Below are 17,093 nucleotides of genomic sequence, written 5' to 3'. Positions count from 1 at the left end.
CTCCAACCAAAAGACACAGGTTTGCTGAATGGATACAAAGACAAGACCCACATATATGCTGTCTACAAGAGACCCACTTCAGACCTAGGGACACATACAGACTGAAAGGGAGGGGATGGAAAAAGATATTCCATACAAATGGAAATCAAAAGAAAGCTGGAGTAGCTATACTCATATCAGATAAAATAGACTTTAAAATAAAGAATGTTACAAGAGTCAAGGAAGGACACTACATAATGATCAAGGGATCAATCCAAGAAGAAGATATAACAATTATAAATATATATGCACCCAACATAGGAGCACCTCAATACATAAGGCAACTGCTAACAGCTATAAAAGAGGAAATCGACAGTAACACAATAATAGTGGGGGACTTTAACACCTCACTTACACCAATGGACAGATCATCCAAAATGAAAATAAATAAGGAAACAGAAGCTTTAAATGACACAATAGACCAGATAGATTTAATTGATATTTATAGGACATTCCATCCAAAAACAGCAGATTACACTTTCTTCTCAAGTGCGCACGGAACATTCTCCAGGATAGATCACATCTTGGGTCACAAATCAAGCCTCAGTAAATTTAAGAAACTCGAAATCATATCAAGCATCTTTTCTGACCACAACGCTATGAGATTAGAAATCAATTACAGGGAAAAAAAACGTAAAAAACACAAACACATGGAGGCTAAACAATACGTTACTAAATAACCAAGAGATCACTGAAGAAATCAAAGAGGAAATCAAAAAATACCTAGAGACAAATGACAATGAACACGCAACGATCCAAAACCCATGGGATGCAGCAAAAACAGTTCTAAGAGGGAACTTTGTAGCTATACAAGCCTACCTAAAGAAACAAGAAAAATCTCAAGTAAACAATCTAACCTTACACCTAAAGGAACTAGAGAAAGAAGAACAAACAAAACCCAAAGTTAGCAGAGGGAAAGAAATCATAAAGATCAGAGCAGAAATAAATGAAATAGAAACAAAGAAAACAATAGCAAAAATCAATAAAACTAAAAGCTGGTTCTTTGAGAAGATAAACAAAATTGATAAACCTTTAGCCAGACTCATCAAGAAAAAGAGGGAGAGGACTCAAATCAATAAAATTAGAAATGAATAAGGAGACATTACAACAGACACGGCAGAAATACAAAGCATCCTAAGAGACTACTACAAGCAACTTTATGTCAATAAAATGGACAACCTGGAGGAAATAGACAAATTCTTAGAAAGGTATAACCTTCCAAGACTGAACCAGGAAGAAACAGAAAATATGAACAGACCAATCACAAGCAATGAAATTGAAACTGTGATTAAAAATCTTCCAACAAACAAAAGTCCAGGACCAGATGGCTTCACAGGTGAATTCTACCAAACATTTAGAGAAGAGCTAACACCTATCCTTCTCATAATCTTCCAAAAAGTTGCAGAGGAAGGAACACTGCCAAACTCATTCTATGAGGCCACCATCACCCTGATACCAAAACCAGACAAAGATACTACAAAAAAAGAAAATTACAGACCAATATCACTGATGAATACAGATGCAAAAATCCTCAACAAAACACTAGCAAACAGAATCCAACAACACATTAAAAGGATCATACACCATAATCAAGTGGGATTTATCCCAGGGATGCAAGGATTCTTCAATATATGCAAATCAATCAATCTGATACACCATATTAACAAACGAAGAATAAAAACCATATGACCATCTCAATAGATGCAGGAAAAGCTTTTGACAAAATTCAGCACCCATTTATGATAAAAACTCCAGAAAGTGGGCATAGAGGGAACCTAGCTCAACATAATAAAGGCCATATATGCCAAACCCACAGCAAACATCATTCTCAATGGTGAAAAACTGAAAGCATTTCCTCTAAGATCAGGAACAAGACAAGGATGTCCACTCTCACCACTATTATTCAACATAGTTTTGGAAGTCTTAGCCACAGCAATCAGAGAAGAAAAAGAAATAAAAGGAATACAAATTGGAAAAGAAGAAGTAAAACTGTCACTGTCTGCGGATGACATGATACGATACATAGAGAATCCTAAAGATGCCACCAGAAAACTACTAGAGCTAATCAACGAATTTGGTAAAGCTGCAGGATACAAAATTAAAGCACAGAAATCTCTTGCATTCCTATACACTAACAACAAAAGATCAGAAAGAGAAATAAAGGAAACAATCCCATTCACCATTGAAACAAAAAGAATAAAATACCTAGGAATAAACCTACCTAAGGAGGTAGAAGACCTGTACTCAGAAATCTATAAGACACTGATGAAAGAAATCAAAGATGACACAAACAGATGGAGAGATATACCATGTTCTTGCATTGGAGGAATCAATATTGTGAAAATGACTATACTACCCAAAGCAATCTACAGATTCAATGCAATCCCTATCAAATTACCAGTGGCATTTTTTACAGAACTAGAACAAAAAATCTTAAAATCTGTATGGAGACACAAAAGACCCCGAATAGCCAAAGCAGTCTTGAGGGAAAAAAACGGAGCTGGAGGAATCAGCCTCCCTGACTTCAGACTATACTACAAAGCTACAGTAATCAAGACAATATGGTACTGGCACAAAAACAGAAATATAGATCAATGGAACAGAATAGAAAGCCCAGAGATAAACTCACGCACCTATGGTCAACTAATCTATGACAAAGGAGGCAAGGATACACAGTGGAGAAAAGACAGTCTCTTCAATAAGTGGTGCTGGGAAAACTAGACAGCTACATGTAAAAGGATGAAATTAGAACACTCCCTAACACCTTACACAAAAATAAACTCAAGATGGATTAGAGACCTAAATGTAAGACCAGACACTATAAAACTCTTAGAGGAAAACATAGGAAGAACACTCTTTGACATAAATCACAGCAAGATCCTTTCTGGCCCACCTCTGAGAGAAACGGAAATAAAAACAAAAATAAACAAATGGGACCTAATGAAACTTCAAAGCTTTTGCACAGCAAAGGAAACCATAAACAAGATGAAAAGACAACCCTCAGAATGGGAGAAAGTATTTGCAAACGAATCAACGGACAAAGGATTAATCTCCAAAATATATAAACAGCTCATTCAGCTCAATATTAAAGAAACAAACAACCCAATCCAAAAATGGGCAGAAGACCTAAATAGACGTTTCTCCAAAGAAGACATACAGATGGCCAAGAAGCGCATGAAAAGATGCTCAACATCACTAATTATTAGAGAAATGCAAATCAAAACTACAATGAGGTATCACCTCACACCAGTTAGAATGGGCATCATCAGAAAATCTACAAACAACAAATGCTGGAGAGAGTGTGGAGAAAAGGGAACCCTCTTGCACTGTTGGTGGGAATGTAAATTGATACAGCCACTATGGAGAACAGTATGGAGGTTCCTTAAAAAACTAAAAATAGATTTACCATATGATCCAACAATCCCACTACTGGGCATGTATACCCTGAGAAAACCATAATTCAAAAAGACACATGCACCCCAATGTTCACTGCAGCACTATTTACAATAGCCAGGTCATGGAAGCAACCTAAATGCCCATCGACAGACGAATGGTTAAAGAAGTTGTGGTACATATATACAATGGAATATTACTCAGCCATAAAAAGGAACGAAATTGAGTCATTTGCTGAGACGTGGATAGATCTAGAGACTGCCATACAGAGTGAAGTAAGTCAGAAAGAGAAAAACAAATATCGTATATTAACGCATGTATGTGGAACCTAGAAAAATGGTACAGATGAGCCAGTTTGCAGGGCAGAAGTTGAGACACAGATGTAGAGAACAGACATATGGACACCAAGGGGGGAAAACTGCAGTGGGGTGGGGATGGTGGTGTGCTGAATTGGGCGATTGGGATTGACATGTATACACTGATGTGTATAAAACTGATGACTAATAAGAACCTGCAGTATAAAAACAAACAAACAAACAAAACAACTAATACTAAACTTTCATTGGGTTATTTGTATGGAAATATGTTAATATAAATGTTTCAGACATTACATGAAATTTCTAAAAATCTTATATGTTTTGGTATAATGTTGTAAGTCATAATTCTAGTTATTACTTTAAAATGTAAAAAAAAAAAAAAAGGATCAACGGTTATAAATATTACAAAAAGAGAAATCAGAGATCAAGCACCTCCTGATAAAGGAACACACCAACCCCAGCTATGAAATAGTTTTGCCAAAAATATTAGGTCAAATGAATCTGATCAAGCCTCTAGATCCAACTATCAATTTACAAGAAATACACAGGACTGAAAAACATACTAAACACCACCAGGGGGATGCTATCAGCGAGACACAGACAGTAATTCTACAGGGTCAACAACACAATCTCTTCAACAAATAAATTACAAAGGGGGGGGGGTGTGGAAATCCATGAAGGAGACAATTATAATTGAAGAAGACATATTAACAATGTCAATGAGTGGACCTAATTTGGATTTTAATTCAAACAGACTGAAATAAATTGTTCTTTATGAGGAAACTGAAAACTTGAACACTGTCTAGCTATCTAATATTAAGAAATCATGGTTAATACTTTAGCAACAAAATAATGTTTTACTATGAATTTTTAGGTCCATATCTTTTAGAGATAGTCACTTAAATAATTACAAACGACACCAAAAGAAAAAAATCTAATCAATGATGATCTGCAAAATCTCTCCCTAGAAAACTGTAAAACATTACTGAAAGTAAACCTAAATAACTGAAGATATGTATCTTATTCAAATCAGTATTAGAAAGATGTCAATTCTTAACAAATTTCCACATTTTTTTTTTTTTCCTCTAAAACTTACACAGTAATGCAAAGGGACAAGAATGGCCAACGTACTCTTAAGGCAAAACAAGGTAAGCGGACTTGCTCATTAAAAGTTTATAATAAAGCTTAATTAAGTAAAATTAAGCAACGTGATATGGGCAAAGAGGTAGGCAAATGATCCAATAAAGAAGAAAGGAGTCCAGAAAAAGGTCAGTGTATTAAATGGACACTAGATTTATGACAAATATGGCACTGCAGACCATGGAGAAAGGATAATCTTTTCAATAAACACTACTGGGGTAATTACATCTCCGTTAGGGAAAAAAAATGAGACATGGCCCGTACATCTTACTCGTGTACAAAATCCATGCCAGGTTGGCAAAACAGTGAAGCCTCTAGAAAAGGGATTGGCAAACTTTCTGTAAAGAGCCAGATTTTTCTTTGCAGGCCACATATGGTGTCTGTTGCATATTCATCATCATCTTTTTTTCAAAACCTTAAAAAAAAAATGTAAAAACCTTACTCTTGGGCAGTATAAAAACAGGATACAGGGTAGATCTGCAAGCTGTGGTTTGCTGACACCTGTTCTAGACGTTAAGATAATATATTTATGACCTGCAGCAGGGAAAGGCTTCTTAAATGAGGCACAGACCATTAACCATAAAAAATACATAGATGCATTTGTTATGTTAAAAAATAAATTCTAAACAAGAATAAAATAAGAATTTTAAAGACATCACTAAGAGAGTCAAAATGCAAGCCAAAGTGGGAGAATGGTTTATATCCAGATTATATAAAGAACTCACTACAAATCAGTAAGAAAAAGACAACTAACAGAAAATGAACAAGAGTCTTTAATAGGTGCTTCCCCAAAGAGGTTACTTAAGCATCTACTAAATATATGAGACGGTGCTCAATCTCACTGATAGCCAGGATATTACAAAATAAAACCACAAATGGCCTTCAATACACACACACTGCAACGGCTAAAATGAACAGCACAATCAACACAAATGTGTTGGCACAGACACGGAGCAATGTGACTTCCATACGCTGGTGGGGGCGTGTCATTTTGCATGACTGGCTTGGCGTTATCTACTCACGTTAAGCTCACGCATAATACCCTGAGACTCTTGAGACCCACTTCAGGAGACAGACTCCACAAAAACGCCCTCGCATAACACAAAGAGACACATGAATGATCATAGCAGCATTATTCATAAAATGCTGTGTGTAGAAGCAGGCCTGAGGCTGCTATCTTTAGAAAGGCCTGCTTACAAGGTTGGCCCCCCGTGGAATCTGGGAACTTGGATTTCCGGACAGCTCTCATCATTTGCTGATGAGAATGGCTCACTGTACCTTACCTGTTTGCCAAATTTTTTCTCTACGGCTTATGTCAAACACCCACTTTACTTGTGAAAGTCATGAATTTGGGCTAGGCAGAGGGTGTTTTAGGCACTGAGTCTCTAAGCTTCCCCGGTAGATAATATGTCACATGGGTTGTCACACCTCACTACTGGGAAAATTAAGTGCGTCCTGTGTGACTTCGCTGGGAAAGGACTCTTGTAAACTTGCTCCTGGTTTGCTTTTTCCCTTTGCTAACTTTGCTTTGTATCCTTTTGCCATAGTTAAGTCACAGCCATGAGCATGAATATAATTCCTGTGAGTCCTCCTAGCGAATCACTGAATGTGGGGATGGGCTTGGGGAGCCCTGACACACAGGCCTAAACTGCTGAAAAAAATGTCCATTAACGGGAGTTCCCTGGCGATCCAGTGGTTAGGACTCGGCGCTTTCACTGCTGTGGCCCGGGTTCAATCCCTGGTCGGGGAACTAAGATCCCACAAGCCGCGTGGCACTGCCAAAAAAACTTCTTTAAAATAATAATAATAAAAATGTCCATCAACAGTAAAATTGTGACATAGTCACACATTGAAATACCACCACAGCAATGAAAAAAAATACCAAAGATGCACACAAAATTGATGAATTACGAAGACATGTTACGTGAAAGAAGTCAGACCCAAGAGTAAATGCTATGTGATTCTATCATACCATCAAGATAAATGGCAGATAAATCAGTGATTTAAATATTAAAAAGAAATATAAAACTACTACAAGAAAATATGGAAGTATTTATCTGATTTCTAAAACCAACTGAACGGTAAAGAAATAAATACGGTATTTTTGAACATGTGAAGATAAAAATTGTCTGCCTCAAAAACTGCATGTGAAACTGAACAGCAAATAATGAAATTGAAAAAAAATTACAACAATGCACACAAATAAGAAAACAACCTCCCTAATAGAAAAAAAAAAGGACAATAGGCATGAATAGACAATTAACTGCCCCCCCCCAAGAATACAAAAGACCAATAAAGATTTGAGGACAAAAACTACAACCTCAAATGAGATACACTTTCCATATAAAACTGGGGGAAAAGTTTAAACTAGCAAATGAGAAGAGATACATTCTTACATTCTTATGTTAGAAGTGAAAATGGTATTCTTTTTCATAGACAGAGGCAATATGAATCAAAAGTCTTAAAATGCACACACTGCTTGATCTAGCAAAGGGATTTATTCAGTGTAACCGTAAAAAACCATAAATAATGTACATGTCTAACTAGAAATTACTGGTTAAATAGAACTATGGAATATGCTTACAATGGAATAACTACAAACGCTGAACATGCTATTATTATTTATCTCTGAAAAGACATTTATAATAGATTAAATGAAAATAAGTCAAATGTAAGCTTCATGAAGGTGGAATTCTATGTTTTCATCACAGCTACATACCTAGCATCTAGAATCATACACTATCAGGTAGTATAAAGTCAGTAAATATTTGCTGAATAAATACATGAAAAAAGTCACTTAGGTAAAATAACCCTACCCACCCTCCCACCCCCTCCCACCCCCACTTCACTCAGATGAGTAGGAAGTCTAGCAGTAAGATATACACTACTATGTTCATAGGATTATCTCTGAATGATGGGAACTGTGAGTGATGTTTATTTTACTATTGGCTAATATCTGAATATTCCACAGTGAACATATAATACCTTTCCCCCCAAATATATGTACATGCTTTTTTCCTTAAGTGAATCTATGGAGTAGGATGGATTGCAAGGGGGAAGGAGGCAGACGGAGAATTTATACTTTTTTTTTTTTTTTAAAGGGAAGGGGGCAAGGAGGTATAGGGCTGCTTCTCAACTTTTACTCTTAGATAGGGATTTTTTTTTTGGTTTTTTTTTGTTTGTTTGTTTGTTTTTTTAATTTTTTAATTTATTTATGGCTGTGTTGGGTCTTCGTTTCTGTGCGACGGCTTTCTCCAGTTGCGGCAAGCGGGAGCCACTCTTCATCGCGGTGCGTGGGCCTTTCACTATCGCGGCCTCTCTTGTTACGGAGCACAGGCTCCAGACGCGCAGGCTCAGTAATTGTGGCTCACGGGCCCAGTTGCTCCACGGCATGTGGGACCCTCCCAGACCAGGGCTCGAACCCGTGTCCCCTGCATTGGCAGGCAGATTCTCAACCACTGCGCCACCAGGGAAGCCCGAGAATTTATACTTTTTATCTTAAAGGGTTCTAAATGCTTGGTTTATTTATAACTAAGACATAACTGTGACACGTGCTCCAGACCACTCATGAAATGAGAGCAGAGACGGCAGAGAGATTTACTCAGAATCTGTACGCACGATCATGTCAACACCCCCTCCGTCCCTGCCAGTCAAACTCCCTCACTCACCTTCTCTCTCCCTTGCCCAGCATCTAGGGACACTTTGGCCTGTGGTATTCTGATTGCACAATGGTTAAAACCATGAATTTCATATTTATAACTGTGCCAGTAATTATCCTCATTAATTAAAGACTTTAAACATATTCTTAGTAAGAGGTTACAAATTCACCTTAGGAAACCTATATCCCAGAAAATTCAAACAATTATTATGTTCCCTCAAATAGCAATCTCCAATTATTATATGATATAGCCCAAGTTACGTAACAAAGAACTTACCCACAAACTCCCAGTATTTTTTATAATCAGCAGGAAATTTTCGTAAATGCAACTGATGGAATTTCTCTTTGTTTGGAGAGCTGGTCCATTCCTGTGCCACCTATGTAAAGCAAAAAAAGCAAATTAAGAAAGCAAAAACACCTGAAAAGCCAATGTTAAACAGCAAAATTTTCCACAGTAAGCAACCATAAAATCCAGAACCTAGAATTCCCGTGTAACCCAAACATTAAAAATTAATTTGGGACTTCTGGTTTCCAGCTTGGCATGTAAGGAACTTAGAAGTTGCCACTCCATCCTAACAAGTAAAAAGAGACAAAAAGGTGGATACAGACAATCACAACTTACCAGAGCAGAAAACTCTTAAGTAGAAACCTCCACGCCAGGAGGAAAACCTGAACTGGATGTGACAAACTGTTGGAGGCTCAGCATGAACAACTATCTTAAAAACTCTAGGGGGACCCAGTCATAAGAGGGACCCCACACTTTGGTGAGTTTTACCTCTAGGAGCTCTAACAGGCCCTCACAGTGAACACTGGAGAAAATTCCCTGTGTGCTTCCAGCGGAGGTGGGGGGTTGGTGGGGACTGGGGAAAAGGAACCATTCTGAAATACACCAGAGCATTCTAGACCTTCTTAACAAGGCCTGATCTATGAGAAGCTATTTTACCAGAGTCAAACTTGCTGGGATTTTATCAGAGCCTAACCTACTTGAGGGAAGAAAACCAGCTCCAGCCCATTCTAACCATCCTGTCTCACCCACGGAGGTGGGGGGAAACTAAGAAGCATGTGGTGCAAAGTTCTTCGTCCAGAGGCAAAGGCTCACTAGAAGAGTGACACCTTATCATAGGACCATGGAATGATCTCCCTTCCCCCATACCTCATTTCTATATCACTAAAGGCCTACTGCTGTGCCTTTTATTTAGTAGATTACGTCCACCTTGCAACAAAAAATTACAAGGCATACTCAAAGGCAAAAAACACAGTTTGAACAGACTAAAGCAGCACTAAAACCTGTCAGAAATGGCAGGAATACTGGAATTATCAGACCAAGAATTTTTTTTTTAAACTATAGTTAATATACTAAGAGTTTAATGGAAAAAAGGAGACCATGAAATAATAGATGGATAATGTAATGAATGAGATGTAAAGTAGAAAGAATCGAAAGGTAATGCTAGAGATCAAAAACACTGTAACAGAAATGAAGGATGCCTCTGACGGGCTCATTAGTACACCGGACATGGCTGAGGAAACAATCTCTGAGCTTGAGGCTATAGCAATAGAAGCTACCAAAGCTGAAAAGCAAGGAGGAAAAAAAAAATGGGGAAAAAAAACACACCCCAGAATATCCAGGACTGTGAGACAATGACAAAAGATGCAGCATACACATAATGGGGATACGAGAAGAAGAGAGAGAGGAAAAGAAGCAGTATTTGAGGCAATAATGACTCAGAGTTTTCCAAAATTAACATCAGACACCAAACCACAGATCCAGGAAGCTCCGAGACCCAGCAGAAAAAATGCCAGAAACTACACCTAGGCATATCATATTCAAACTTCAGGGATATGAAATATCAAAGGTAAAGAAAAAAATCATGAAAGAAGCCTGTGGGAAAAAACACCTTATCTATAGAGGAGGAAAGATAAGAATTACATCTAACTTCTCCTCAGAAACCATGCAAGCAAGGAGAGAGTAGTGAAATATTTAGACTGTTGAGAGAAAAAAACCTACCAACCTAGAATTCTGAATCCTGCAAAATTATCCTTTAAAGGTGAAGGAGAAGGGCTTTCCTGGTGGCGCAGTGGTGAAGAATCCGCCTGCCAACGCAGGGGACACAGGTTCGATCCCTGGTCCAGGAAGATCCCACATGCCACGGAGCAACTAAGCCCGTGAGCCACAACTACTGAGCCCGCGTGCCACAACTACTGAAGCCCGTGTGCCTAGAGCCCGTGCTCCGCAACAAGAGAAGCCACCGCAATGAGAAGCCCACGCACCGCCATGAAGAGTAGCCCCTGCTCGCTGCAACTAGAGGAAGCCTGCGCACAGCAACCAAGACCCAATGCAGCCAAAAATAAATAAAATTAATTCATAAAAAAAAGAAAAAACTCAACAGTAAGAAAACAGACAACCTGATGAAAAAGATGTGCAAAATACCTAGACAGACACCTCACCAAAGCAGATATACAGACTGTAAATTCGTATATGAAAAAATGCTCCATATCTTATGTCATCAAAGGAATGCAAATTAAAACAATGAGATACTGTTACACACCTATTAGAATGGCCAAAATCTGGAGCACTGACAGCACCAAATGCTGCCGGGGATGTGGAGCAGTAGGAAATCTCATTTATTGCTGGTGGGAATGTAAAATGGCACCATCACTTTTTCTTTTTTTTTTTTTTGCCGAGCCACGTGGCTTGTGGGATCTTAGTTCCCTGACCAGGGATCGAACCTGTGCCCCCGCCCCCGCCCCGCAGTGGAAGTGCAGAGTCCTAACCACTGGACCGCCAGGGAATTCCCAAAATGGTACCACCACTTTGGAAGACTGTTCGGTGGTTTCTTATGAAACTAAACATATTCTTACTGTAGGATCCAGCAATAGTGCCCTCAATGTTTATCCAAATGAACTGAAAACTTATATTTACGTTAAAAACCTGCACGTGGATGTTTACAGCAGCTTTATTCATAACTGCCTAAACTTGGAAGCAACCAAGATGCCCTTCAGTGGGTGAACGGATAAACAAACTACGGTACAACCAGACAATGGAATATTATTTAGTGCTAAAAAGAAATGAGCTATCAAGCCATGAAAAGACATGGAAGAACCTGAAGTGCTCATTACTAAGTGAAAGAAGCCAATCTGGAAAGGCTACATACTGTGTGATTCCAACCATGTGACATGCTGGAAAAGGCAAACTATGGAGACAGTAAAAGGATGAGTGATTGCCAGGGGTGAGACTGGGGAAGGGTGAACAGGCAGAGCACAGAGGGTTTTTAGGGCAGTGAAAGTACTCTGATATTAAAGGACTGGTACATGTCATTATATGTTTGTCCAAACCCTTAGAATGTACAAATCAAGAGTGAACCCTAATGAAAACTATGGACTCTGGGTGGTAATGACGTGTCAATGTAGGTTCATCAGTTGTACAAATGTACTACACTGGTAGGGGATGTTGATAATGCGGGATGCTATGCAGAGTTTCTCCAGCTCGCTGCAACTAGAGAAAGCCTGTGCGCATCAACCAAGACCCAACCCAGCCAAAAATTAATAAATAAAATAAATTTATACCAAGAAAAAAAGAGATAAGTACTGAGTACTATCTCCAAAATTTACGCCCAATGAATTCACTTCTCTTTATTTCATAGCTACCACCTAGATCAAGCTACCATCATCTTTCTCCTGGGCTACTATAATAGCCCCCGATAGGTCTACTGCATCCATGCTTACCTTTCTACAGTTATTCTCTAATGAGCAACTAAGAATGTTTCTTTTAAAAAAAAAAGTAAACTACTACATATTGCTACTCCCCCAGCCTAAACACCAACCAACTAAAAATCCTCCAACATCTTCTCACTGTACTGAGAATGAAACCCCAACCTGCACTTACAGGGTTGTATACCATCCAGCTCTTGACTGATTTCTCCAATCCTACTTCATTTCCCTTTACCTCTAAGTTACCTCACTCCAGCCACATCAGCCTAATCTCTTTGCTCACACATGCTCAGTTAGGCCTACCTCAAAGCATTATAGTCTTGACCCTCCCCCCTCCTCTGCACAAAACCCTCCTCTCCTGGCTCTCAGCCTGATCTCAAAAGCAGCCTCCCCATGTCGCTCATCATATCAACCTGTTTTGTTTCCTTCACAGAACAAATTATAATTGGAAATTAGCTAAAAAACGGTGCAATCTCCCTATAAGGGGTTTGGGCACTAAGAATCACAGCTGGTACTCCAGAAGAGCCCCCTTTCTGCCTGCTCCTTGTCTACACAACCTAAAAAGCGCCTGCCAATTACACTCTGCATATACGTGCATGCACACACAGGTTAACAGAAGGGGACTGCAGACAGAACCAGCAAACCGAAACTTTAAGAAAAGAGTATTTGCCAAAACTGACCCAAAAAATTGGTCCCTGTCAAAATAGTGCACATTTATCTAATACTTCTGTGTGTTAAACGTAAGGATTAAACACTAATATATCCTCTATCAGTCACATCAGTACACAAAAGACTCATATTTCTTTTTTTTTTCCCCACACAGACTGTATTTTATTTTTACAAGAGATAAATCAACTGACACCAAGCATTGTAAACGGATGACCACAACAAAAGCAACAATGATTGCAATTACCAAACACGAAACACACTCATACTATGTCATAATATTGACATTCAGTCCAGTAATCCTCCACTGTAACAGCTCCTTTACTTTGCTGTGAAAATTGATTTGTATATTTTTTGCCTCTGAGTCCTTGTGGGATTTTTTTTTTTTTTTTTTTATTCAAGAGACTCATATTTCTAAAAGTTGAATTTGCTCATTTGCCCTTTGGGGCAAGGGATAATTCTACGCAAGGTCATTGCATTCCACCTGCAATAAGACATAATAACTGGATAACCAAACACTGCATTTCATGTCCTAAATAGGATACCAACCACATTTTTGTCAAAGGACTCTAAACACACTTCAGCATTCCATTAACAAACAATATCATGAAGTCAAATTACATCCAAATGAGGGTAAGAAGCCTTGGCCCAAGACTTTGGTTGATGCCACAGTCTCTGGCTTATCAGAAAGAATAAAAATGAAAAGTAATCAAGGTATCTGAGAATTCTCTGGCAGTTCAGTTGTTAGCGCTTTCACTGCTGAGGGCCCAGGTTCAATCCCTGGTCAGGGAACTAAGATCCCACAAGCCACACGGTACAGTGGGGGGAAAAAAAAAAAAAGTAATCAAGGTATATTAATAATACCATTAATAAATGTTGGCCTATATAAACTAGAAATGCTAAAACAATGCTGTTTCACTACATGGTTAAAAAAAAAAAGAACAAGATGAAACTTCATGGTAAAGATGACAGATTGAACACAGGCATTTCCTTTCATTCCCCCTGAAACCCCACTAAAACACCCAAGGGATTTTTCACAACAGGATTAATTCATTAGGATGAAGAAAACAGAAGAGGAGGCAAGAGTATCAAAATCTGGGAAGCTGGTAAGCAGATGGATGAATGGTTAACTAACTCAGGAAGTCCAAGAAGCTGAACTCTAAGCAGGAAGCATCTGACATACACCTCTAGAAGGAGGAGGGCTGAAGGGAGACTGCCCCTCCCTGTTCCCAGCAAAAAGCTATAGCGGTTTCATCTCTATAAAGTGTGACAGTCTCTGGCTGTGGGGCAGCAGACAGAGAGGGGATACTGTACTTAAAAAATAAAAAGGTGGCCGGGGGGGGAAAGTCCCTGGTGGCGCAGTGGTTAGGAATCCGCCTGCCAATGAAGGGGACACGGGTTCGATCCCTGGTCCGGGAAGATCCCACATGCCGCGGAGCAACTAAGCCCGTGCGCCACAACTACTGAGCCTGCGCTCTAGAGCCCGCGAGCCACAACTACTGAAGCCCTTGTCACAGCTAGAGAAAAGCCCGCGTGCAGCAACGAAGACACAACGCAGCCAAAAATAAATAAATAAATAAATTTAAAAAATAAAATAAAATAAATTTTTTAAAAAAGGGAATTAAGCAAATGTTTATATACTGAATGCCTGGACCCTTACCTCTGCCCCCACCCTCACCCCACAGTCAGCTCCCCATCAGGCCCATGCTTTCCAGGCAATCGATCTGAAGATTCTTCTTGGGGAAATCTGATCTCACTAAGAGGGGGGAAAAAAAAAAAAAGACTATAAAGAGTGACATGAGGGTGGGGATGAGGCTTCCCAATAAAATGCCAATGGTCAACAAGCCTATCCCTTTCACTCAGAGCTTCTAATCTGTTTTAAAATCTTACATGTAACAAAATATAGATTATAACTATACCTAAGCATATAATCTTAATAAAGAATGAAACTAATTTGGATTTCACCATGTGATTGGTGTCCTTCAGATCACATTTGACGTCCACAGTGCAAATAATAAAGGACCAGTTTAGTAAAAGTATCTGTTTTCCTAAGCATCTCTTTTGACTTGTCATTATTTAAATACATCCTCTTTTCTTATAGCATTACAAAGTTGAGATATATTTCACAATATAAAATTCACCACTTTAAAGTGTGCACACTACAGTGTGTTTTTAGTACATTCACTATTTTGTGCAATCATTACCATTATCTAATTCCAGAACATTCCCACCATCCCAAAACAAGCCTTATACCTATTAGCAGTCAGTCCTAATTCCCGCGCCCCCACCCATCCCCTGGCAACTACTAATCCACTTTCTGTCTCTACGGATTTGCCTATTCTGGAAAATTCATATAAATGGAATTACACAATATGTGGCCTTCTGTACCTGACTTCTTTCACTTAGCATAATATTTTCAAGGTTCATCAAAGAACAGGTAAAAGTACATATAACGGGTCATTCCTTTTAATAGTAGACTAATATTCCATTGTATGCATATACCATGTTTTGTTTATCCATTCATCTCCTGATGGACATCTCGGTTGTTTTCAACTTTTGGCTATTATGAACAATGCTCCAATCTGCTTTTTAGTATCCTGTTCTTAAATGTGAGTAAACCACCAAAAATCATTAGACACGTGAAGAAAGGAGTTAACATGAAAGGTCTGCAGACACTAAAATGAATAGGAAAAAAGCAACTGGGAAAACAGGGACGATGCAAAGAGAGGAAAACTTTCAACTAACTTTAAACTCATCATTAATTAACTTCAGGTAATAAAAAATACCATGTACATGAAAAAAGCACAGAATCCTATAAAAAGGAATAATCAGAGAACAAGAGTTCCGTGAAACTAAAAATATGCTCAAAAATTTTTCAATAGACTCAGACGCTGAGAAAGTCTCCAAGGAAGTAGAACGACGACAACAACAAAGACAGACAGAGATGGCAAAATAGAAAGAAATTTTAAGACAGGCAAAGTTTCAAAATTTACCTCCTACACGTTCTTTTCTCAGGAAGCTTGAAGGATGTGCCTTACTAAAATGAGGGGATGACAAAAACAGACAACCCTGGGTACAGGAGACAGAGATCCAACACAGGAAAGAAGGAAATGCAAGCCCTAGGATGAGGATGGTGAGCATTTCAGGATAACCATCCTAAACCAAGAAGATGAAATTTATCAACTATCTGATGTGCCTGATCATACCGAGAGACCTAAACATCCAAGAGACAGTCTGAAGCTAATTTAGTAATAAGTACATAGAAAATTAAGTAAATAAAACAATAAATCCAGAGAAACCAAAGAGTCGGAAACGAAAAGTAGTTACAGCTACCACGACTTAGCCGCGGACACCTTTTATACAGTCAAAATAATAACAAATACTGACCTAAAAATTACAAGACTACTCCATAGTGAGGATGGGGAAACAGGAGAGGTGTGTGTGAACACAGGGCTGGGAAGAGAGGGTACTTCCTGCACTGGTTAACTACAGAAAATGTCTAGAACTGAAAAATTCACAAGTCAAAATAGTGGCATGTTATTTAGAAATATGGAAGTAAATAACAAAAGGATCCATCAAGGATCAAAAATAATTACTTGGGGAGATGAGAGTGGCTGCTGTTTTTTTTTATAATGGGCCTTCCACAAGTATTTGACTATTTTAAACTTCGTGTATATACAAAAGGAACTTGTGCTCATTCTGTTTTGAAAAGGTTTTGGCTACAGAAATGTCCTGAAGGAAGAAATCTTAAAGAGAAACATATAAATACTTCTTAACTAAGGGAAAAATAAAATCACAAATATGTGTCCTAAATTTAAGGGCTATGAATAGCTTCTAAGCGATTTAGTGCTTTCTGGAAAGGATAAACGTTCAAGAAAAAAATAAGCTTTAAAATGAAGAAAATCTCTATTTTCCCCAGCTTATTTAACCGTATACACTGTTCACTGAACTAACAATTTTGTAAGGTAAGAAAATCATTCTTGTAATACTATTTCACATTGTTGTTAAGGAGAGAAACTGAAGACCCTTTATCAATCAGCTGTTTCTAATGCTTCTGAAACACTAGTAAAATAATTAAGACAACGGCTTAAATTTAGGGCATAAATTGACACCAACTTGCCTCTTTGTGCAGTACATCTCCTTTGCCTTTAACAATTCTAAGCTGGATCTTT

General features: G+C 38.4%; 1 protein-coding gene across 8 annotated transcripts in view; it reads right to left on the bottom strand.

Moving 5' to 3' along the window:
- The window catches only part of SETX (senataxin), an 80,995-nt gene that overhangs the window by 33,113 nt on the left and 30,789 nt on the right, over positions 1-17,093 (bottom strand). For all 8 annotated transcript variants that reach the window (XM_082468062.1, XM_082468060.1, XM_082468061.1 and 5 more), the window contains one exon: positions 8,825-8,924. In XM_082468062.1, the coding sequence (XP_082324188.1) occupies positions 8,825-8,924 (100 nt within the window). The remainder of the gene's footprint in view (positions 1-8,824; positions 8,925-17,093) is intronic.

The sequence above is a fragment of the Balaenoptera physalus genome, assembly GCF_965194825.1.
Source record: "Balaenoptera physalus genome assembly, chromosome: 7".
NCBI classification, from domain to species: Eukaryota; Metazoa; Chordata; class Mammalia; order Artiodactyla; family Balaenopteridae; genus Balaenoptera; species Balaenoptera physalus.
The sequence above is the reverse complement of the archived record's forward strand: the minus strand, read 5'-3'. Positions and strand labels throughout refer to the sequence as shown.